Raw genomic sequence first — 23,675 nt, forward strand, 5'->3', positions numbered from 1 at the left:
CAAAATGCTGTGATTACAGGCGTGAGCCACCGCACCCGGCCTACACATTTTCATGACCATCGTTTTAGGTTCAAACTTCTCTATCTTGCTTATTCTCCTAATTGCTGCATGATCTTCCTTAGTAAAGATGCACCCTCTGCTTTTTCTCTTTTGAGACTGGGCCTCTCTGTCACCCAGGCTGTGTGCAATGGCACAATCATGGCTCACTGCAGTCTCAACCTCCCCAGGCTCAGGTGATCCTCCCACCTCAGCCTCCCAAGTAACTGGGACAATAGGCACATGCCACCACACTGAGCTAATCTGTGTATTCTTTGTAGAGAGGAGGTCTCCCTATGTTGCCCAGGCCGGTCTTGAACTCCTAGGCTAAAGTGGTCCGTCAACCTTGGCCTCCCAAAGTACTAGGATTACAGATGTGAGCCACCATGCTTGTCCCCATCTGTTATTTAAAAATTTCCCCAATCTAAGGCCAGGTGCGGTGGCTCACGCCTGTAATCCCAGCACGTTGGGAGGCTGAGGCAGGCAGATCACCTGAGGTCAGGGGTTCCAGCCCAGCCTGGCCAACATGGTGAAACCCCATCTCTACTAAAAATACAAACAATTAGCCGGGCATGGTGCTGCCCGTCTGTTATCCCAGCTACTCGGCAGGCTGAGGCAGGAGAATCACTTGAACCTGGGAGGCGGAGGTTGCAGTGAGCCAAGATCATGCCACTGCACTCCAGCCTGGGTGACAGAGCGAGACTTCCTCTTAAAAAAAAAAAAAAAAAAAAAAAAATTCCCCAATCTAATCTTTCATGGGATTACAGTTTAAAAAATAAATAAATAAAAATTTTCCAGTCGATGGATATCTGAGGTTTACTAATGTTTGACACTACAAATGATGCTGAATGTCTTTTTTTTTTGAGATAGGTTCTCACTCTGTCACCCAGGCTGGAGTGCAATAGTGTGATCTTGGCTCACTGCAACCTCTGCCTCCTGGGCTCAAGGGATCCTTCCACCTCAGCCTCTTGAGTAGCTAGAATGACAGGTGCACATCACCACACCACGCCCAGCTAATTTTTTGTATTTTTGGTAGAAGCGGTGTTTTGCCGTGTTACCCAGGCTGGTCTTGAACTCCTGAGCTCAAGCCATCCACCTACCTTGGCCTCCCAAAGTGCTGGGATTACAGGCATAAGCCATCGCACCCAGCAACAAAATGTAAAAAGCGACTTTTATATGGTGTCTATTGCTATAAAAAGTCCTATCGTTTTTATGGGGTTGGATACAGCTTTTGTCTCTTTTATAACCCTTTGGCTGCCTGTCTTAGAAAGGCTCATCCCACTCCAAGACAAATATTCTCCTAAGTCATCTTTTAATATCTCATAGTTTTATATTTAAACCTTTAATCCATCTGGCAATGATTTTTACATATTTTGAGGTCAGGAGTCTGTATTTCTGTTCGTCCAAATGAGAAGCTATGTTTTCTTTATGACCATTTAATAAATAAACCATCCTTTCCTAGCTGAATAGAAATTCTTGGGGTTGTGTATTCAGATCCTTTATCTGTTGAAATCTGTTTTTTGTTTGTTTGTTTGTTGTTTGCATTTCTCTACTTATATATTCCTGGGGCCAAACTATGCTTTGATTACAGCAGTTTAAAGACGTTTTAAGGCCAAGTGCGGTGGCTCACGCCTGTAATCCAGCACTTTGGGAGGCCCAGGCGGGTGGATCACTTGAACTCAGGAATTCAAGACCAGCCTGGCAACATAGTGAAACCCCATCTCTACAAAAAAATTTAAAAAAAATTGCCAGGCGTGGTGGCACACGCCTGTGGTCCCAGCTATTGGGGAGGCTGAGGTGGGAGGATCACTTGAGCTCAGGAAGTTGAGGCTGCAGTGAGCCGAGATGGTATCACTGCACTCCAGTCTGGGTGACAGAGTGAGACCCTGTCTCAAACATAAAAATAAATAAGTAAATAAATAAATAAAGATGTTTTAATATATGTTAGTGAAAGCTCCTTCTCACCATCCTTTCTGAAAAATTTCTTGGCTCTTCTCTGACACTTATTTTTCCATATGAAGTTTAAAATTATTCTGTTCTATTCAAAATAGGGTAAACACCTCCAAACTTCCTCTCAACCCCCCTCTTTCTCCAGGCTGTATTGAATTTGTGTGTTAATTTGTGACAAGTTGACTTACTGTTAGTTTTTCCATTTATTAGACCGGTCCTTAAATAAGATTTGTAAGTTTCCTCATAAATATCCTATACCTTTCTGGACGAATTAATTCCCAGGTATCTCATAATTTTCTTTCTTTCTTTCTTTTTTTTGAGACAGGGTCTCTCTCTATTGCCCAAGCTGGAGTGCAGTGGTGCAATCGCAGCTCACTGCAACCTTTGCCTCCTGGGCTTAAGTGATTCTCCCGCCTCAGCCTCCTGAGTATCTGGGACCACAGGCATGTGGCACAATGCTTGGCTAATTTTTTTTTTTTTTTTTTTTTTTTTTTGAGACGGAGTCTTGCTCTGTCACCAAGGCTGGAGTGCAGTGGCGTGATCTTGGCTCACTGCAACCTCCGCCTCCCGGGTTCAAGCGATTCTCCTGCCTCAGACTCCTGAGTAGTTGAGATTACAGGCACGTGCCATCACGCCTGGCTAATTTTTGTATTTTTAGTAGACGGGGTTTCATTGTGTTAGCCAGGATGGTCTTGATCTCCTGACCTTGTGATCTGCCCGCTTCGGCCTCCCAAAGTGCTGGGATTACAGGTGTGAGCCACCGTGCCCGGCCTAGTGTTTGTATTTTTAGTAGAGATGAGGTTTCACCTTGTTGGCTAGGCTGTTTTCGAACTTCTGACCTCAAGTGATTCGCCAGCCTCAGCCTCCCAAAGTGCTAGGGTTACAGACATGAGCCACTGCACCTGGCTCCGGCTAATTTTTAAAGTTTTTCGTAGAGACAGGGTTTTGCCATGCAGCCCAGGTGGTCTCAAACTCCTGGCCTTAAGTGGTCCACCTGCCTCAGCCTCTCAAAGTGCTGGGATTACGGGCGTGAGCCACTGCGCCCAGCCAGCCAATATCTTATAATTTTATCAAAACATGAACAAGATACATTACTAGGTTTGAGAAAAGTTTTTGATTTTTGTGTATTTTTCTTGTATCAATCCTCTTACCAAATTCTCTTATTGATCTTTATTTTTATTTTTGGTGGAGTTTTCCAATTTTCTGGGAATACAAGTCATGTTTTCTTCAAATAGATACTTTTGTCCCTTCCAGCTTTACAAAAGACAAAAACCAAAAAATCAATTTTCACTTCAGTGATTTCATTTTTTTGCATTATTGAGTTAGCTCAAAACTCTAGGATGAGTACAGTGTTAGTGGTAATGTGGTCTAGTTTCTAATTTATTTATTTATTTTTTTGAGACAGAGTCCCGCTCTGTGCTCAGGCTGGAGTGCAGTGGCGTGATCTCAGCTCATTGCAACTTCTGCCTCCTAGGTTCAAGCGTTTTTCCTGCCTCAGCCTCCTGAGTAGCTGGGACTATAGGCATAAGCCACCACTCCCAGCTAATTTTTGTATTTTTGGCAGAGACGGGGTTTCACCATGTTGGCCAGGCTGGTCTTGAACTCTTGACCTCAGGTGATCCACCCGCGTCAGCCTCCCAAAGTGCTGGGATTACAGGCATGAGCCACCGCACCCGGCCTAGTTTCTAATTTTAATGGGAGTAGAGTTAATATAGTGCTATCTTTATGGTGCAATTGGATTTTGGTAAATACCTATATTGTGGTTAGATAGCCCTTTCTATTCCCATTTCCTTTACTTTCTATTTGAACTTTCACTCCCTCTGGCTCCTGGATGGTTAATCAATGACAGGATTGACTCATACAAGAAACACCTGCCACATTCAGGGACTCCGGAGTCTAGGTCCTCAACCCCCTCCTCCCTGGGGAAGTTAAGCATTACTGTCTTCAAAATCTAGCTCCCTCCTGAAGTGTTCAAAGACATGACAATTCTGGCCGGGCGCGCTGGCTCACAGCTATAATCCCAGCACTTTGGGAGGCCAAGGTGGGAGGATCCCTTGAGTCCAGGAGTTCGAGACCAGCCTGGGCAAGATGGCAAGACCCCCGTCTCTACCAAAAATTAAAAAGTTAGCTGGGCACGGTGGTGTGTGCCTGTGGTCCCAGCTACTTAGAAAGCTGAAGTAGGAGGATCAAGATTACAGTGAGGTGTGATCATGCCCCTGCACTCCAGCCTGGGCGATAGAGTGACACCCTGTTTCAAAAATTAGGCTGGTGCAGCGGCTCATGCCTGTAATCCCAGCACTTTGGGAGGCCAAGCTGGGAGGATTGCTTGAGGCCAGGAGTTCGAGACCACCCTGGCCAACATAGCAAGACCCTCATTTCTAAAATAAATACATAATTAAGTAAAAAAAGAAATGACAATTCCAATGAGCCTCTGAACAGAAGATTAGGACAAGGCTGATGTTTGCCCCAGGGACTCCTGGGAAATGCGGTTTTCTCCTATCTCCAGCAAAGGCTGATGGGAGGTAATCAAGCCCCCTTCTCTTCTTGCCTCAGGGACTGGAATTGACATCCCTGTCCTGCTCCTCCTGATTGATGGTGATGAGAAGATGTTGACGGTATAGGGCCCTGGATGCCTGGGTCTAAGGGGGAAGGAGGGTAGGGGGCCAGGACTCCTGGGTCCTGAGTCTTAGGGAGGGTCTGGGGGTCTGACTCCAGGTAGGGTGAATATCCTGCCTCTCTGACGTGACGAATAGAGAACACCTTTATCCTGTAGCGAATAGAGAATGCCACCCAGGCTCAGCTCCCCTGTCTCCTCGTGGCTGGCTCCGGGGGAGCTGCGGACTGCCTGGCGGAGACCCTGGAAGACACTCTGGCCCCAGGGAGTGGGGTAGCCAGGCAAGGCGAAGCCCGAGATCGAATCAGGCGTTTCTTTCCCAAAGGGGACCTTGAGGTCCTGCAGGCCCAGGTATGACACTGGGGGCCCAACTCTGGATCCTGAGATGGGAGGGAACTGGGGACTTGGGCTCCTGGGTCTGAGGGAGGAGGGGCTGGGGGCCTGGACTTCCAGGTTCCGGGAGTAGAGGGTGCTGGACACCTAGACTATTAGGTCCTGGGGAGGAATGGCCTCCTCCATCCCTTCGGACAGGGCCCAGCAGGAGCTGGGGATGGAGCCGGGCTAGGGATGCAGAACTGGCTATTCCACAGGTGGAGAGGATTATGACCCGGAAGGAGCTCCTGACAGTCTATTCTTCTGAGGATGGGTCTGAGGAATTCGAGACCATAGTTTTGAAGGCCCTTGTGAAGGGTAAAAGTTGTACACTCCAGTCCTCCCCCTCTCTCAGTTCAACCTTGGACACCTTTCCTGGCCTGGGCACTTTATCCACCCTCTCTAATCCAAGGCCCATGCCCCCTTTACCTCTCTTAATATTTTTCCCCTTTGGGGTTTTGCATGGTGCTATTTGGGCAGTTTTCCCGGATGCTTTCATTATGTTCCAGCATCTGCTTTCCTCTGTTGGATCCATCCATCCATTCTTTCATCTTTCCATCCATCCATATGTACAGATCGATCTTTCCATCTCTTTACCTACCATCCTTCCAGTCATCCCTCATTCTTTCATCCATCCATCCTTTCACCTGTCCATCCACGCATCCACTGACAATTCCTGAGAATTCCATCCACTCATTCCTCCATCCATCCATCTTCTCACCTGTCCATCCACGCATCCACTGACAATTCCTGAGAATGCCATCCGCTCATTCCTCCATCCGTCTTCTCACCTGTCCATCCACACATCCACTGACAATTCCATCCACTCATTCCTCCATCCATCCGTCTTCTCACCTGTCCATCCACGCATCCACTGACAATTCCATCCACTCATTCCTCCATCCACCCATCTTTCATCCATTTACCCGTCTACCCGTCCATATTTTCATTCATCCATCCAACTGTTCTTCCATCTATCCATCCACCCACCCATTCTTCCTTCCCTACGTGCTTCCAATATGCGTGAAGCACTCTGGCTAGACAAGAACCAAAGCACTGTCTCCCAGTGAGGAACTCCAGATATTTCACTAGAAATGGCAGCTTGGAGGACGGAATGATGAAAACCAAGGCAGGGGACCATAATCCCCACCTAGAAGAGGCTGGCGTGGGTCTTATTTATTTATTTATTTATTTATTTATTGAGACAGGGTCTTGCTCTGTAGGCCAAGCTGGAGTACAGTGGTGTGATCACGGCTCACTGCAGCCTCAACCTCCCAGGTTCAAGTGATCCTGCCACCCCAGCCTTCCAAGTAGCTGGGAACACACCCGCCCACCACTACACCTGGTAAATTAAAAAAAAAATTTTTTTTTTTTTTTTTGTACAGATGAGGTCTTGCTCTGTTGCCAATGCTGGTCATGAACTCCTGGCCTCAACTGATCCCCCTGCCTCAGTCTCCCAAAGTCCTGGGATTACAGACATGAGCCACCATGCCAGCCTCCTTTATTTAGTCAACAAATACAATCCTAGGCTCCAGAGACTAAGGCCAACCCATTTCCTGCTCTCAAAGACCCCAGATCCCACTAGGGTTGTTTGGATACAACCTTAAGTAAAATTTAAGACAGAAGCACGGGGAAGAATCACTGTCATTAGAAGGAAAACTTCAAGGAAAAGTTTTTGTGTGTGTGTGTGTGTGTGTGTGTGTGTCTGTGTGTGTGTGTGTGTTTTGAGACAGAGTCTTGCTCTGTCACCCAGGCTGGAGTGCATTGGTGCGATCTTGGCTCACTGCAACCTCCATCTCCCGGGTTCAAGCAATTCTCCTGCCTCACCCTCCTGAGTAGCCGGGATTACAGGCGCCCACCACCACACCCAGCTGATTTTTGTATTTTTAGTAGAGACGGGGTTTCACCATGTTGGTCAGGCTGGCCTGGAACTCTTGACCTCATGATCCACCCACCTCGGCCTCCCAAAGTGCTGGGATTACAGGTGTGAGCCACTGCACCTGGCCAGAGAAGTTGGCATTTAAACTGGACCTTGGCCAGGCATGGTGGCTCACATGTGTAATTCCAGCACTTTGGGAGGCTGAGGAGGGAAGACCACTTGAGCCCAGGAGTTTGAGACCAGCCTGGGCAGCATGGTGAAATGCCACCTCTATGAAAAATAGAAATAATAAGTTGGGGATGGAGGCGCACACCTGTAATCCCAGCTACTTTGGTGGCTGAGGCAGGGGAATTGCTCGAACCCAGGAGGCGGAGATTGTGCCACTGCACTCCAGCCTGGGTGATATGGCAAGACTCTGTCTCAAAAAAAAAAAAAACCTAAATAAATAAATCAAATAAACTGGACCTTGATAAGTCAGCAGAATTTGGATTTAGTAAGCTAACTAAATGGGATAGATAAGTATTCAGGAAGATTCCCAGGGCTCTGTGGGGATGTGAGTGGGGAGGGTCATTTTTGGTGTCAGAAGAACTTTTTTCTTTTTTTTTTGAGATAAGGCCTCGCCCTGTTGCTCAGGCTGGAGTGCAGTGGTGTGATCTTGGCCCACTACAGTCTTGACCTCCTGGGCTCAAGAGATCCTCTCACCTCAGCCCCACAAGTAGCTGGGACCACAGGCATGTGCCATCATGCCTTGCTTTTTTTTTTTTGAGACGGAGTTTCGCTCTTGTTGCCCAGGCTGGAGTGCAATAGTGCCATCTCAGCTCACTGCAAACTCCACCTCCCGGGCTCAAGCGATTCTCCTGCCTCAGCCTCCCGAGTAGCTGGGATTACAGGCATGTGCCACCACACCTGGCTAATTTTGTAGTTTTAGTAGAGATGAGGTTTCTCCATATTGGTCAGGCTGGTCTCGAACTCCCGACCTCGGGTGATCTGCCCGCCTCGGCCTCCCAAAGTGCTGGGATTACAGGCATGAGCCACTGTGCCCGGCCTTTTTTGTATTTTTAGTAGAGATGGGGTTTCACTATGTTGCCCAGGCTGGTCTCGAACTCCTGGGCTAAAGCTATCTGCCCAGCTCGGCCTCCCAACGTGCTGGGATTACAGGCGTGAGCCATTGTGCTTAGCCCAGAAGAATTTTATGGGGGAAACACACACTTAGATAAAAACTCCCCAGATACATGGTGGCAATATATAGAGCATTCTGCCTCAGCTCCCCACCCATGTTTATGGTGTGGTATATATTTTAATTATTTTTCTTATTTTAATTCTTTCTTTTTTTTTTTTTTTGAGACGGAGTCTCACTCTGTCGCCCAGGCTGGAGTGCAGAGGCGCGATCTTGGCTCGCTGAAAGCTCTGCCTCCCGGGCTCACGCCATTCTCCTGCCTCAGCCTCCCGAGTAGCTGAGACTACAGGCGCCTGCCACCATGCCCGGAGATTTTTTGTATTTTTAGTAGAGACAGAGTTTCACCGTGTTAGCCAGGATGGTCTCAATCTCCTGACCTTGTGATCCACCTGCCTCGGCCTCCTAAAGTGCTGGGATTACAGGCGTGAGCCACTGCGCCCGGCCTCTTTTTTTTTTTTTAAAGAGTCTTTGTCGCCCAGGCTGGAGTGCAATGGCACCATCTCAGCTCACTGCAACCTCCTCCTCCCAGGTTTAAGCGATTCTCCTGCCTCAGCCTCCAGAGTAGCTGGGATTACAGGTGCCCACAACCGCACCTGGCTAATTTTTGTATTTTTAGTACAGACAGGGTTTCTCCATGTTGGCCAGGCTGGTTTTGAACTCCTGACCTCAGGTGATCCACCCACCTCGGCCTCCCAAAGTACTTGGATTACAGGTGTGAGCCACCATGCCCAGCCTTAATTCATTTTTAGGTATTTTTTGAAACAGTCTCACTCTGTTGTCCAGGCTGGAGTGCAGTGGGACAATCATAGCTCACTGCAGCCTTGACCTCCCGGGCTCAAGTGATTCTCTCGCATCAGCCTCTGAGTAGCTGTGCGCCACCACAACAGGCTAATTTATTTTTAATTTTTTTGTAGGGATAGGGTCTCCCTATGTTGCCTGGGCTGGTCTTGAACTCTTGGGCTGAAGAGATCCTCCTGCCTTGACCTCCCAAAGTGCTGGGTATAGTACAGGCTGTGGTAGGGTAGAAAGAGCAGTTACTTTTGCTTTGGAATCAGACAAAGCTGAATTTAAATACCAGCTTGGGCCGGGTGTAGTGGCTCACGCCTGTAATCCCAACATTTTGGGAGGCTGAGGTAGACAGGATCACTTGAGGTCAGGAGTTGGAGATCAGCCTGGCCAACATGGCGAAACTCTGTCTCTACTAAAAATACAAAAATTAGCTGGGCGTGGTGGCGGGCACGTGTAATCCCAACTAGTTGGGAGGCTGAGGCAGGAGAATCGCTTGAACCCGGGAGGTAGAGGTTGCCGTGAGCCGAGATCGTGCCACTGCACTCCAGCCTGGGCGACAGAGCGAGACTCTGTCTTGAAAACAAACGAACAATCAAAAAGAAACAAACCAGCTTGGCCCCTTTCTTGCTGTGTGGTCTTGAGAAAGCAGCTTCCCCTCTCTGAGCCCCAGTTTCTCTCTGTGGAAAGTGGAGATAATATCTTACAGGAGTGTTATAAGCCTCCAAGGCAAGGTATGAGTTGTGCCTGGTCCCTGGTGGGGGCCCAATAAGAGGGATCTCCTCTTAATATGATTCCATTTCCTCTGGGGGCACATCCTTCAATATAAGGTAACTCTCAGTGGGCAAATCTGATTCACTCTGCAGAAGTTAACTCAGCAGCCTCCTGGGAGAAAATACGGCAGCTCTGTAAGATGTGGTTTGAGGGGGTGGTGTTGTAAGCCCAGCAGGAGTGGAAGTGATCTCAGTCCACTGGGGGAACTGGAGATGGCTGATAGGCTTGGGGATAGCAGAGTTGAATGGATGGAATTTCAGCAAGAAAAAAGGACAAGGTCATGAATGCGTCTTTTTTTTTTTTTTTTTTTTTTTTTTTTGAGACAGAGTCTTGGTCTGTCGCTCAGGCTGGAGTGCAGTGGTGAGATCTCGGCTCACTGCAACCTCCGCCTCCTGGGTTCAAGCGATTCTCCTGCCTCAGCCTCCCGAGAAGCTGGGACTACAGGCACCTGCCACCACGCCTGGCTAATGTTTGTATTTTTAGTAGAGACGGGGTTTCACCATGTTGGCCAGGATGGTCTCAACCTCCTGACCTCGTGATCTGCCCGCCTCGGCCTCCCAAAGTGCTGGGATTACAGGTGTGAGCCACCGCCCCCAGCCCATGAATGCTTCTTAAGAGTCTAGCATAGGCAGGTCCAGTGCTGGGCAGTTGGTGTACTCTTTTGCCCTTCGTCTCCCTTCCATGCCTGCAAGGACTGTCACCCCATTTTGCAGATGAAGAGACTGAGGCTCAGAGAGAGGAAAAATGGCCTGCCCAAGGTCATCCAGCTAGTAGCAGGGGTCAGGCTTTTCATGTGAGTCTGTATAATTCTCAAGCCCATGGCAAGGGGCATGTTTGGAGAGAGGTCAGAGGCTCGCAGGGTTGGTATGTATCACTGGCATGAAGGGAGTGTTGGAGACAAGGCCAGTGAGGCAGGTAGGGCCAAGCCACCCAGGACCTCAAATGCCAGGCAGAGGGGCTAAAGGCTGTCCTTGAGAGGCAGCAGAAGACCAGGGTCAGTTACGTGGATAAAAAAGACTCTCTGGCCAAGCGTGAAGGCTCATGCCTATTATCACAGCACTTTGGGAGACTAAGGAGGGAGGTTCGCTTGAGCCCAGGAGTTTGAGACCAGCCTGGACAGCACAGTGAGACCCCATCTCTATAAAAAATTAGCTGGGCATGGTACTGTGTGCCTGTAGTCCCAGCTACTCGAGAGGCTGAGGCAGGAGGATCGCTTGAGCCCGGGAGGTCTCAAAGCTGAAGTGAGCTGTGATGGCGCCACTGCACTCCAGCCTGGGTGACAGAGGAAGACCCTGTCTCAAAAAACAAAAACAAAAACAGACCCTCTGGGAGTGGGTGGGGGCAGAGTGGACAGGAGAGAAGAGACTGCAGTGATGGTGGTTGGGGGTGCCGAAGCTTGAGCTGTAGCTGGGGCCAGGAGGACAGTCGGGGAGGCTCAGCAGAGAGTCAGGAGGCTGGACGTGGGACATGAAGCTTGGGGGCTGATTGCCTGTGAGATGGCAGGGGCAGGAAGGGACAAAGACAGTACCTGCGGGTCTGCCTTATTGACTGGGTGGACAGAGGGGCCGTTCCTGAGATGAGGACGTAGGGAAGATGGGTTTGAGGGCTAGACGCTGAGTTGAGTATGGAACATGGTGAGTTTGAAGGGACAAGGTGGGGCCAGGGTCGGGTGTCCAGGTGACAAATGGTGCCAGATTAAGGCGGAATATAAAGCAAGGTATTATTATTATTATTATTATTATTTTTTTTTTTTTGAGATGGAGTCTCACTCTGTCACCCAGGCTGGAGTGCAGTGGTGCAATCTCGGTTCACTGCAACCTCCGCCTCCCGGGTTCATGCCATTCTCCTGCCTCAGCCTCCCGAGTAGCTGGGACTACAGGCGCCTGCCACCATGCCCGGCTAATTTTTGTATATTTAGTAGAGATGGGGTTTCACTGTATTAACCAGGGTGGTCTCGATCTCTTGACCTAGTGATCCACCCATCTCAGCCTCCCAAAGTGCTGGGATTACAGGCGTGAGCCACTGTGCCCGGCCTATTATTATTATTTTTTCGACAGAGTTTCGCTCTGTTGCCCAGGCTGGAGTGCAATGACGTGATCTCGGCTCACTGCAACCTCCACCTTCCGGGTTCAAGCGATTCTCCTGCCTCAGCCTCCCAAGTAGCTGGGATTACAGGCATGAGCCACCACGCCTAGCTAATTTTGTATTTTTAGTAGAGATGAGGTTTCTCCATGTTGGTCAGGCTGGTCTCGAACTCCTGACCTCAGGTGATTCGCCCACCTCGGCCTCCCGAAGTGTTGGGATTACAGAAGTGAGCCACCACGCCCAGCCTATTATTATTATTTGAGACGGAGTCTCCCTCTGTCACCCAGGCTGGAATGCAGTGATGCGATCTCAGCTCACTGCAACCTCCGCCTCCCGGGTTCAAGCAATTCTCCTGCCTCAGCCTCCCGGGTAGCTGGGACTACAGACATGCGCCACCATGCCCAGCTAATTTTTTTGTATTTTAGTAGAGATGGGGTTTCACCGTGTTACCCAGGCTGGTCTCAAACTGATGAGCTCAGGCAATCCGCCCGCCTTGGCCTCCCAAAGTGCTGGGATTACAGGCGTGAGCCACCACGCCTGGCCTATAAAGCAAGATATTATAAACGATTTTGTTTCCTTCTTTTGAAACTGGGGAAAGTAGGAGAGCTTCATAGAATCGTAGAAAATCGTACAAAAGCCCGCTCTGAATGGACGTCTGGGTTTTGAAAGAGCACAGAAAGCCATGAGGTCCTAGACATATTACTGCCTTTCTGGGCCTCTGTTTCCTCAAGCACAGCCTTAGAGGTTACACTGGCCAAGCTGCAGAATCGCCACAGCGTGGAACTTCTCACAGTTACTGTAATTGATTACAGTGCTATGAAGGGGGTGCCACTATTTCCCATTTAATAGATGAGGAAACCGAGGCTCCCAAGGTTCAATGGCTTGCCTGAAGTCACTCAGTTGGTAGTGGTGGACCGGGGACTGGAACCCACGTCTGCCTGCCCCAGAGCCCATTGCTCATCTCCACTATATGAGATTATCTCTTTCTGTGGTACCAGTTTTTTGAGCAACCAAAATCAGATGAATTTGTTTTGGAGATAGATATGGAGCAAGTGGAGGCAGAAGGAAACCCAACTCCATGTCACAACAAATGCCCTTCAGGACTTTTCATGCCCCTGTTGACTGCACATGTTTGGATCCACTAAATAGCTGGATCAAATTTTTAAGGGTTTCTTGTTATCTCTTGCTGTTTCAGTGACCTCCAGGGTCTCTCGGAGTCCCTCTCGTGTTCAGATTTTTTCCAATCTCATTTTCTGCTGTTGTCACCTCTTTCCTCTCACAATATACCCCAAGTTTCAGAAATCATCTGCTGTGTGTTTTTTTTTGTTTGTTTGTTTGTTTTTGCACCCGGGCCTTTGCTTCTGCTGTGCCTGCTGCTTTGAACGCCCTTTTCCCACCTTAGATGCACACCTCCCAATCCTGGTGGTCTTTCAAAGTGCTACCTCAACACCCATTCTCTGGGAGTTCTCTTGGGCCACTCTATACCTCTGTGACCATATCCTCCTCTGGGCCCTAATCATATTATATGCCTATATATGCCTTCGTAGACACCCCTCCACCCTGCCTTCCATTATGGCCTGTCTAGCCTTCCCTTTAATTGCCCATCCATCTCTGATTGTCCATCTGCCCATCTTGTTTCCTCTCTCCCCGTCCATCCGTCTGTCCATCTATCCATCTATCCACTCTGTACGTCCATCTATCCATCCATCCATTCATTCATCCATCTCTTTATCCTTTCATCCATCCATTTATCCATCCCATCCATCCATCCTTCCATCTGTCCATCCATCCATCCTAATCATATTATATGCCTACCTCTGAGGGCACCAAGCACCCTGAGGGTAGTTATGTGTTGGGGGGACATATTTCCCCCAATAGAACCAGCTTCTTCAGGGTAGGAACTGTATCTGATTTCTCTCTCCATCCCTCACACTGCTTGGTCCATAACATACCTCAATAAATATTAAATGAATAAGTGATTCGTTTTCTTTCTTCTTGGGGGCTGTAAACCAGTGGTCTGTGCTCTGGCCCTGAGCCAAATGACCTTATGCCTATGATAGCCTGACTGCTAAAAGACCCCCACACTCTGCCCAATAGCACCCCCTTTATGCAGAGTTTAAAAGTCAGGCATGCAAAATAGAAGCAAAATAGACATTCAGCAGATGTCCCTCCTTCCCTGACTTCTTGTCCCCTCTCCCTCTAATCCTTCCAGCCTGTGGGAGCTCGGAGGCCTCAGCCTACCTGGATGAGCTGCGTTTGGCTGTGGCTTGGAACCGCGTGGACATTGCCCAGAGTGAACTCTTTCGGGGGGACATCCAATGGCGGGTGAGGGGTCAGGGCCTGGGGGTTGGGCATACTGACAAAGGGACTGTGCTCTCCTCCCTCTCTGCCTTCTTTTTTTTTTTTTTTTTTTTTTTTGAGACGGAGTCTCACTCTGTCACCCAGCCTGGAATGCAGTGGTGTGATCCCAGCTCACTGCAAGCTCCGCCTCCTGGGTTCACGCCATTCTCCTGCCTCAGCCTCCCGAGTAGCTGGGACTACAGGCGCCTGCCACCACACCCAGCTAATTTTTTTGTATTTTTAGTAGAGACGGGGTTTCACCGTGTTAGCCAGGATGGCCTCGATCTCCTGACCTCGTGATCCGCCCTCCTCAGCCTCCCAAAGTGCTGGGATTACAGGCGTGAGCCACCGCACCCAGCCTCTCTGCCTTCTTAGACACCCCTCAACCCTGCCTTCCATTATGGCCTGTCCAGCCTTCCCTTAATTGTCCATCCATCTCTGATTGTCCATCTGCCCCATCTTGTTTCCTCTCTCCCCACCCATCCATGTCTGTCTGTCTATCCATCCATCCACCCTGTACCTCCATCTATCCATTCATCCATTCATTCATCCATCTACTTATCCATCCATCCATCCATTTGTCCATCTATCCATTTATCCATCCATCCATCTGTCCATCCATCCATCCATCCATCCATCCATCCATCCATCCATCCATCTGTCCATTCATCCATCCATCCATCTGTCCATCCATCCATCTACCTATCCATTCATCCATCCATCCATCTACCTATCCATTCATCCATCCATCCATCTGTCCATCCATCCATCCCTCTGTCCATCCATACATCCATCCATCCATCTCTCTGTCCATCCATACATCCATCCATCTGCCCATCCATCCATCCATCCATCCATCCATTCATCCATCCATCCATCCATCCATCCATCCATCCACCCATCCGTCCATCCATCCATCTACCTATCCATTCATCCATCCATCCATCCGTCCGTCCCTCATACCCTTGCCCATCTCTTGTCCTTAACCTTTGAGCTAATCTCTTCCCCTATTCATCCCACCCCGCCAGTCCTTCCATCTCGAAGCTTCCCTCATGGACGCCCTGCTGAATGACCGGCCTGAGTTCGTGCGCTTGCTCATTTCCCACGGCCTCAGCCTGGGCCACTTCCTGACCCCGATGCGCCTGGCCCAACTCTATAGCGCGGCGCCCCCCAACTCGCTCATCCGCAACCTTTTGGACCAGGCGTCCCACAGCGCAGGCACCAAAGCCCCAGCCCTAAAAGGGGGAGCTGCGGAGCCCCGGCCCCCTGACGTGGGGCATGTGCTGAGGATGCTGCTGGGGAAGATGTGCGCACCGAGGTACCCCTCCGGGGGCGCCTGGGACCCTCACCCAGGCCAGGGCTTCGGGGAGAGCGTAAGGACCGGGCAAAGCTGGGGGGGCCCCCCCGCGCGGGAAGGACCTGGGGGCGGGATTACATCAGGGATGGGGCGTGGCCAAACCAGGGGCAGGGCTGGTGGCGGCCAGTGTTGGGGAAGGGCCAGTCCTCACCACCCCTCCTTTTGCTGGCAGATGTGTCTGCTCTCGGACAAGGCCACCTCGCTGCTCTCGCTGGATGCTGGCCTCGGGCAGGCCCCCTGGAGTGACCTGCTTCTTTGGGCACTGTTGCTGAACAGGGCACAGATGGCCATGTACTTCTGGGAGATGGTGAGTGCTGACTTGGCGCTCCTGCATCCTTGTCCTTTAGGCCACTGGATGCCAGTGTTCACGATACATTACCATACAATTCCCCGACCCCTGACGTCACCTGACAGGCGCCCCATCCTCCGTCACTGATATATGTCTCCAACTGCTTCCTCTTTCTTTTCTCTCTCTCATATCATGCATTCTTTTATGTTTTTATTTTTTGAGACAGAGTCTCGCTCTGTCGCCCAGGCTGCAGTGCAGTGGCGCGATCTTGGCTTACTGCAACCTCAGTCTCCTGGGTTCAAGTAATTCTCCTGCCTCAGCCTCTGGAGTAGCTGGGATTACAGGCACCTGCCCTGCCCCACGCCTGGCTAATTTTTTTTTTTTTTTTTTTTAGTAGAGATGGGGTTTCACCATGTTGGCCAGGCTGGACTCCTGACCTCAAGTGATCCACCTGCCTCGGCTTCCCAAAATGCTGGGATTACAGGCATGTGCCACCGTGCCTGGCCAAGATTCTCTCTTTGTTTTGGCCTTTGATAGTATATCTCAGTGTGGATCTCTGTGAATTTCTTTTTTTTTTTTTTTTTTTTAGAGATGGAGTCCTGCTCTGTTGCCCAGGCTGGAGTGCAGTGGCATGATCTCTGCTCACTGCAAGCTCCACCTTCTGGGTTCACGCCATTCTCCTGCCTCAGCCTCCCGAGTAGCTGGGACTACAGGTGCCCACCACCACGCCCGGCTAATTCTTTGTATTTTTAGTAGAGATGGGGTTTCACTGTGGTCTTGATCTCCTGACCTTGTGATCCGCCCGCCTTGGCCTCCCAAAGTGCTGGGATTACAGGTGTGAGCCACTGTGCCTGGCCTGTGAATTTCTTTTACTTGGAGTTCCTTGAGCTTCCTGGATGTGTAGACTTATGTCTTTCATCACATTTTGGAAGTTTTTAGGACATTATATCTTCAAATATTATTTCTTTCCCTTTCTCTCTCTCTTTTCCTTTTGGACTCTCGTTATGTATGTGTTAATATTCTGTATGGTGTCTCGCAAGTCCCTTAGGCTCTGCTTATTTTCCTTCATTTGTTTTTCTTTTTTCTCCTCAGGCTGGATAATCTCAATGGACTTAGCTTCAAATTCACTGATCTTTATTTTGCCTTTTTTATAAATCTACTGTTGAGTCCCTCTAGTGGTTTTTATGTTTCAGTTATTGTGCTTTTTAGCTTCAGAGTTTCTATTTGGTTCATTTCTATCTCTGTAGTCTTTTTTTTTTTTTGAGACAGAGTCTCGCTCAGTCGCCCAGGCTGGAGTGCAGTGGCTCAATCTCTGCTCACTGCAAGCTCCGCCTCCTGGGTTCATGCCATTCTCCTGCCTCAGCCTCCCGAGTAGCTGGGACTACAGGTGCCCGCCACCACGCCCAGCTAATTTTTTTGTATTTTTTTAGTAGAGACGGGGTTTCACCATGTTAGCCAGGATGGTTGCAATCTCCTGACCTCGTGATCCATGCTCCTCAGCCTCCCAAAGTGTTGGGATTACAGGCGTGAGCCACTGTGCCCGGCCTCTGTAGTCTGTCTTTTTTTTTTTTCCTGGTCCCACTACAAAACTTTATTTTTGATTAGAGTACCATTCTCAATCTATTCTACAAAAAGCAGAAAAAAAAAAAGCAGCTACTTCACTCAAGACTTATATACATATAAGATGTTTTCTGTGTTTTTTTTCTTTTTTTAATTTTTATTTTAAAAAAATAAATTCAGTGTTCACATTTCTATAAAGAATTAACCCAGTTTCAGGAAACCCTGCCTCTATCTCTGTATTCTTATTCTCTAGGTGGTGAGACATCTTTTTCCTGGCTCCCTTTAGTTCGTTTTTCCTGATTTCCTTTAGCTCTTTGAGCATATTTAAGACAGTTTATTTAAAGCCTTTGTCTAGTAAGTTCAATGTTTGAGTTCCCTCAGGAATAGTTTCTATTCATTTATTTTTTTCCTACTCATTTCTATTCATTTCATTTCTTTTCTTTTATTTATTTATTTGTTGTTGTTGTTGTTGTTGAGACAGAGTCTCATTCTGTCACTCAGACTGAACTGCAGTGGTTTGACCAAAGTTCACTGCAACCTTGACTTCTTGGACTCAAGCAATCCTCCCACCTCAGCCTCCTGAGTAGTTGGGTCTACCAGCCACATGCCAAGATAATTTTAAAAAATTTGCAGAGATGGGGTCTTACTATGTTGCCCAGGTTGGTCTTGAATTCTTGGGCTCAAGCAATCCTCCTGCCTGGGCCTCCCAAAGTGCTGGGATTACAGGTGTGAGCCACCATGCCTGGTCTCTATTAATTTCTTTTTTTTCCAGTATATGAACCATATTGTCTTGTTTCTTTGCATGCCTCATAATTTTTTGTTGAAAAGTGGAACATTTTGAATATGATAATGTGGCAACTCTGGGAATCCGCTTATGCCCTCCCTCCAGGGTTTGTTGTGGCTGCTGCTCCTTGTGGGTCATTGTTGTTTGTTTAGTGACTTTTCTTTTTTCTTTTTCTTTTTTTTTTGTGGGGGGGATGGAATCTCGCTCTGTGGCCCAGGCTAGAGTGTGGTGGTGTAATCTCGGCTCACTGCAAGCTCCACCTCCCAGGTTTAAGCGACTCTCCTGCCTCAGCCTCCCAAGTAGCTGGGATTACGGGTGTGCACCACCACACCCAGCTAATTTTTGTATTTTTCATAGAGATGGGGTTTCACCATGTTAGCCAGGCTGGTCTCAAACTCCTGACCTCAGGTGATCCACCCGCCTCGGCCTCCCAAAGTGTTAGGATTACACGCGTGAGCCACTGCGCCCGCCCTGTTTAGTGACTTCTCTAAACTTTTTTTGGAAAGTCTGTATTCTTTGTCATGTGTGGCCATGGAAGCCCCTCTTCTGTTAGCTTAGTGGTCTGCTAGTGACTTGACAGAGATATCCTTAAATGCCTAGAACCACAGAAGCAAATACAACAAGAAACTCCCTGTAAGTGCTGGGATTAGAGGCGTGAGCCACGCCCACCGTGGCTGTATATTGAAGCAGTCTTTCAATACTTAGCCAAGCTGTTTACAATTCTGCTTTAGTCTTCACTTCCTGCTTGTGTAGAGCCTGAAGTTCAGCCAGAAGTAAAAGCTTCAGGTTTTCTCTGGTATTTTCTGAGCATGCCTCTAGCCCTAGTCATGCATCTAGCCTTCTGGATTTCCTGGTACACAAGGAAGATTTTCAAAGCCCTTATTCCCTCCAAGTATTTCCTTTCATGGCCTCTTTCTTCCCAAGATGCTTAGTGTATCTATTCCTGCCTCTACTGTGATTCCTTGCCTCAGATGGATGTGGTTAATTCATTTGCCTTTAAAAGATTTTAACAGGCCGGGCACAGTGGCTCACACCTGTAATCCCAGCACTTTGGGAGGCCGAGGCAGGTGGATCACCTGAGGTCAGGAGTTCGAGACCAGCCTGACCAACATGGAGAAACCCTATCTCTACTAAAAATACAAAAAATCAGCCAGGCATGGTGGCGCATATCTGTAATCCCAGCTACTCGGGAGGCTGAGGCAGGAGAATTGCTTGAACCCAGGAGGCAGAGGTTGTGGTGGGCTGAGATCACACCATTGCACTCCAGCCTGGGCAACAAGAGTGAAACTCCATCTCAAAAAAAAAAAAAAAGATTTTAACACACACTGCCTGGAAAGCCACTTTTTCTCTGGGGAAAGCTCTAAGGCAGGTGAAGCAAAGTCAAGTCCTTGAGCTGTTGCTTCAGGGAGCCACCAGATAGGGCCACACACACAACCACAATTCTGGAGGGTAAGTCTGAATTGCTCCCTCTAGTACTAGCGACCCACACCAGGAATGTGTGTCTTTGTCTTCAAGGTTGCCACTGAGCTGGGGAGCTGGGGATAGTAAGTGAGTAGGTTGACATGTCACAGTACCCTCTTACCGAAATTTAGTAGTCTCTTCATTAAGCATTTTCTTGTTTTTTTTTTTATAAGTTTTCGATTAGATTCCAGAATTCTAGAAAAGTTGATTCTGACAGTTTTTGATAGCTATTGATTGCTTTTGTGGAGGGATGAAGTTTTGAAGTTCCCTACACTGGCATTTTTGGTCACCTCTCCAAGTGCTTTTAAAAATTTTATTGTTAGAGACAAGGTCTTCCTCAGTCATCCAGGCTGGAGTGCAGTGGCACGATCGTGGCTCACTGCAGCCTCAACCTACTGGGCTCATTCGATCCTCCTACCTCAGCTTCCCTAGTAGCTGGGACTACAGAAGCAGACCACCACGCCTGGCTAACTAAAAAAAAATTTTTTTTGTAGAGATGGAGTCTCACTATGTTGCCTAGGCTGGTCTTGAATTCCTGGGCTCAAGCAATCCTCCTCATTTGTAACCACTCAATGGGTTACTTTGCCCGCTGCCTAGACAGAGCCGATTTATCAAAACAGGGAAGTTGTAATGGAGAAAGAGTAATTCGCGCAGAGCTGGCCGTGCGGGAGACCTCAGTTTTATTATCACTCAAATCAGTCTCCTTGAGGATTCGGGGATAAGAGTTTTTAAAGATAATTTGGCGGGTAGGGGCTTGGGAAGTGGGGAGTGCTGACTGGTCAGGTTGGAGATGGAATCACAGGGGTTGGAAGTGAGGTTTTTCTTGCTGTTTTCTATTCCTGGGTGGGATGGCAGAACTCCGCTGAGCCAGACTACAGTCTGGGTGGTGTCAGCTGATCCATCCAGTGCAGGGTGTGCAAACCATCTCAAGCACTCATCTTAGGTTTTCCAATAGTGATGTTATCCCCAGGAGCAATCGGGGGAGCCAGAGGCTGCATTACCCCTAACCATAATTTCTAATCTTGTAGCTAATTTGTTAGTCCTGCAAAGGTAGACTGGTCCCCAGGCAAGAAGGGGGTCTTTGGGGAAAGGGCTATTATCAATTTTGTTTCAGAGTCAAACCATGAACAGAATTCCCTCCCAATGTTAGTTCAGCCTATACCCAGAAATGAGCGAGGGCAGCTTAAGGGTTAGAAGCAAGATGGAGTCGGTTAGGTCTGATTTCTTTCATTGTCATAATTTCCTCAGTTATCATTTTTGCAAAGGTGGTTTCACTTCAGCCTCCCAACGTGCTGGGATTACAGTCATGAGCCACTTTACCCAGCCTCCAACTGCTTCTTGACCTGTCTGTGACTGCTGAATTCATTCTAACTGCAGCCCAGCCCCTGACTTGCATCCCTGGTCTCTGAACCACCTGACTTCTGGCATTTTCAACTGACTTTCAGTTTCTTCCAGATACATCTCCAAACATTACTTCATCCTTGGCCCCTGATGACCCCAGTTAGTTTCTGACCTCTGACTCTGTCCCTTCCCTTAACTTCAGGCTTTCTCCCCCTCTGTGAACCCTCTTTGACGTATCCGTGCCCTCTTTGTCTCTCCAGGGTTCCAATGCAGTTTCCTCAGCTCTTGGGGCCTGTTTGCTGCTCCGGGTGATGGCACGCCTGGAGCCTGATGCTGAGGAGGCAGCACGGAGGAAAGACCTGGCGTTCAAGTTTGAGGGGATGGGCGTTGGTGCGTGGGGCACGGTGCCTGGGAGCAGGGACGGGGGCTGCCGCCAGAGGGGGATGTGCATCACCGCACTCCTCACATATCCCTGCGCCATCCCCTTAAATTCCCTTTCCTCTCCCCTCACACCCTCACCCTACTCCTTCCCATCCCTGTCACATAACTAACTCCTCTGCCCCTAGACCTGTTTGGCGAGTGCTATCGCAGTAGTGAGGTGAGGGCTGCCCGCCTCCTCCTCCGTCGCTGCCCGCTCTGGGGGGATGCCACTTGCCTCCAGCTGGCCATGCAAGCGGACGCCCGTGCCTTCTTTGCCCAGGATGGGGTACAGGTGAGTATCTGCGACACCAACATCCCAAATAGTCTCCGAGTGGACTCTGGGAAGTACAGGGATGAGCCCCTGCCATTGGGAACATCTATGGTCTTGACTAGCCACTCTCCCTGGAGATTCCCCAGAAAGTCTCTCTTCTTTCTCAGAAAGGCTGCTCTTCCCATAAGAAGCCCCACTCCCTTCCACCAAAAGCCAACCTTCCCACAGCAAAGCCCATCCTCCTAAGAAGTTCCACTCCAGATAGAGAAACTCCTGGTGACCCTATCAGGAAATTCCACCTTTAACCTTGGAAGTCCTTCCCGCTTTCACGGAAGAGTCAATTTCTTTCAAAGGAAGTCCTAGCTCATCCACAGGAAGTCCTATGTCATCCACAGGAAGTCCTTTCCACTTCCTTTAGAGGTCCCTAGTTTCAGTTTTCAGCAATTAGAATGGCCTCACTGAACAATTACCTTTTTTTTTTTTTTTTTGGGACATAAACAAACTTTGGTCTAGGAAATCTCACCCTTCCTATAGGAAATCATCTGCCTTGGGAAGCCCTCCTTGCTCCCACAGTCTCTCCGATCCTGACAAGTTTACATTTTGGAAACATTATCAATATTTTTAGTTTAAATCTGACAGGGGCTCAGAGTCCCACTTCAGTACAGGAAGTTGTGCCCAACAGGAAGTCCCATCCTCATCTGTTGGAATGGTTTGGCTGACATTTCAAACAGCTACCCAGAGTCCCTTGCTGTGGATAGTGGTTAAACTCATGGATTCCAGCTCTACCACATACAAGCTGTGTTTCTTTGGGCCATTTCCTTAACCTCTCTGTGCCTCTGTGTACCAAGGAGGAGATACTAGTACCCACCCCCTTATGTGTCAAGGGTTCAGTGGACTAATCTACATAAAGTTCTTAGCCCTGTATCTGCCATATGGTGTCAATTTAAGTGTTGACTGTTTACTGCCAAAACCTGGCCCAAGTTGTCTTTGCCCTTCACCACCGTTTCCCTACCTCAATAGTTGTGGCTGTGACACTGGGCACTTGCTCTGTACTCTGGAGCTGTGGTCCAACCCTTACTGGGCGTCTTAGGGAGGGGGCTGTGGGGGAGATTTGGATCCTAATCCTTCCCACCCCCCACAGTCTCTGCTGACACAGAAGTGGTGGGGAGATATGGCCAGCACTACACCCATCTGGGCCCTGGTTCTCGCCTTCTTTTGCCCTCCACTCATCTACACCCGCCTCATCACCTTCAGGTCAGTACCCTGGGGTGAGGGTGGTGGGGATGGGGGCGGGGTGCTCAGTTTCTCCTTCCTTCCCACTCTGCCCACCTTTCTTCCCTCATTGGCCCATTGTGTCCCTTCCCTAGGAATGGGACTCTCTGTCCCTCCACTAAGGGAGTGCTGTGGGAGGTGAGTTTTAGGGGGATCCTCCCTGTGGTGTCTCTAGTGGCAGTTACTCTGCCTTTCTGGCCATGGCTCTGGGGGAAGGTCCCTTTGGGGTGACTTTAGGAGACCACCTCTCTGTCTCTCTGCCACGTCTCCAGGTGAAGAAGTTTGAGTTTTGCTGGAGAATGCCTCTCCACCTCCTCTTCCCCTCATTTCTCACTCTGTGCTTCCCCCCTTGCCAGGAAATCAGAAGAGGAGCCCACACGGGAGGAGCTAGAGTTTGACATGGATAGTGTCATTAATGGGGAAGGGCCTGTCGGGTGAGTGGAGCCTCCAGCACTGTGTGAGGTGGGGACACCCTGGGCAGTTCAGGACATGTGCCACTTCCACGTTGTGTTAGTCCCCTCTTGAGTTGCTACAAAGGAATACCTGAGACTGAGTAATTTATAAAGAAAAGAGGTTTCATTGGCTCATGGTTCTGCAGGTTGTACAGGAAGCATAGTGCTGGCATCTGCTGCTGGTGAGCCCTCAGGAAGCTTCCACTCATGGCAGAAAGTGAGGGAGGAGCCAGTGTATCACATGGCAAGAGCAGAAGCAGGAGTAGGGGGTAACACATAGATCTCATGTGAACTAACTGAGCAAAAAGTCACCAAACGGATGGTGCTAAGCCATTTGTGAGGGACCCACCACCAGGACCCAAACACCTCCCCCAGGCCCCACCTCCAACATTAGGGATTACATTTCTTTGTTCTTTCTTTTATTCCTTTTTTTTTTTTTTTTTTTTTGATATGGA

General features: G+C 49.0%; 1 protein-coding gene across 4 annotated transcripts in view; it reads left to right on the forward strand.

Moving 5' to 3' along the window:
* TRPM4 (transient receptor potential cation channel subfamily M member 4) overlaps window positions 1-23,675 on the forward strand; it is a 55,801-nt gene that overhangs the window by 11,499 nt on the left and 20,627 nt on the right. For 2 of the 4 annotated variants that reach the window (XM_024237050.3, XM_054540921.2), the window contains 10 exons: window positions 4,540-4,601; window positions 4,760-4,951; window positions 5,191-5,290; window positions 13,886-13,998; window positions 15,042-15,386; window positions 15,543-15,677; window positions 21,066-21,195; window positions 21,372-21,517; window positions 22,638-22,750; window positions 23,125-23,202. In XM_024237050.3, the coding sequence (XP_024092818.3) occupies window positions 4,540-4,601; window positions 4,760-4,951; window positions 5,191-5,290; window positions 13,886-13,998; window positions 15,042-15,386; window positions 15,543-15,677; window positions 21,066-21,195; window positions 21,372-21,517; window positions 22,638-22,750; window positions 23,125-23,202 (1,414 nt within the window). Of the gene's footprint in view, window positions 1-4,539; window positions 4,602-4,759; window positions 4,952-5,190; window positions 5,291-13,885; window positions 13,999-15,041; window positions 15,387-15,542; window positions 15,678-21,065; window positions 21,196-21,371; window positions 21,518-22,637; window positions 22,751-23,124; window positions 23,203-23,675 lie in introns of those variants that run through there. The other 2 variants (XM_054540922.2, XM_024237052.3) reach the window with 2 other exon arrangements.

Source organism: Pongo abelii, chromosome 20 (genome assembly GCF_028885655.2).
Source record: "Pongo abelii isolate AG06213 chromosome 20, NHGRI_mPonAbe1-v2.0_pri, whole genome shotgun sequence".
In the NCBI taxonomy this organism is placed as follows: domain Eukaryota; kingdom Metazoa; phylum Chordata; class Mammalia; order Primates; family Hominidae; genus Pongo; species Pongo abelii.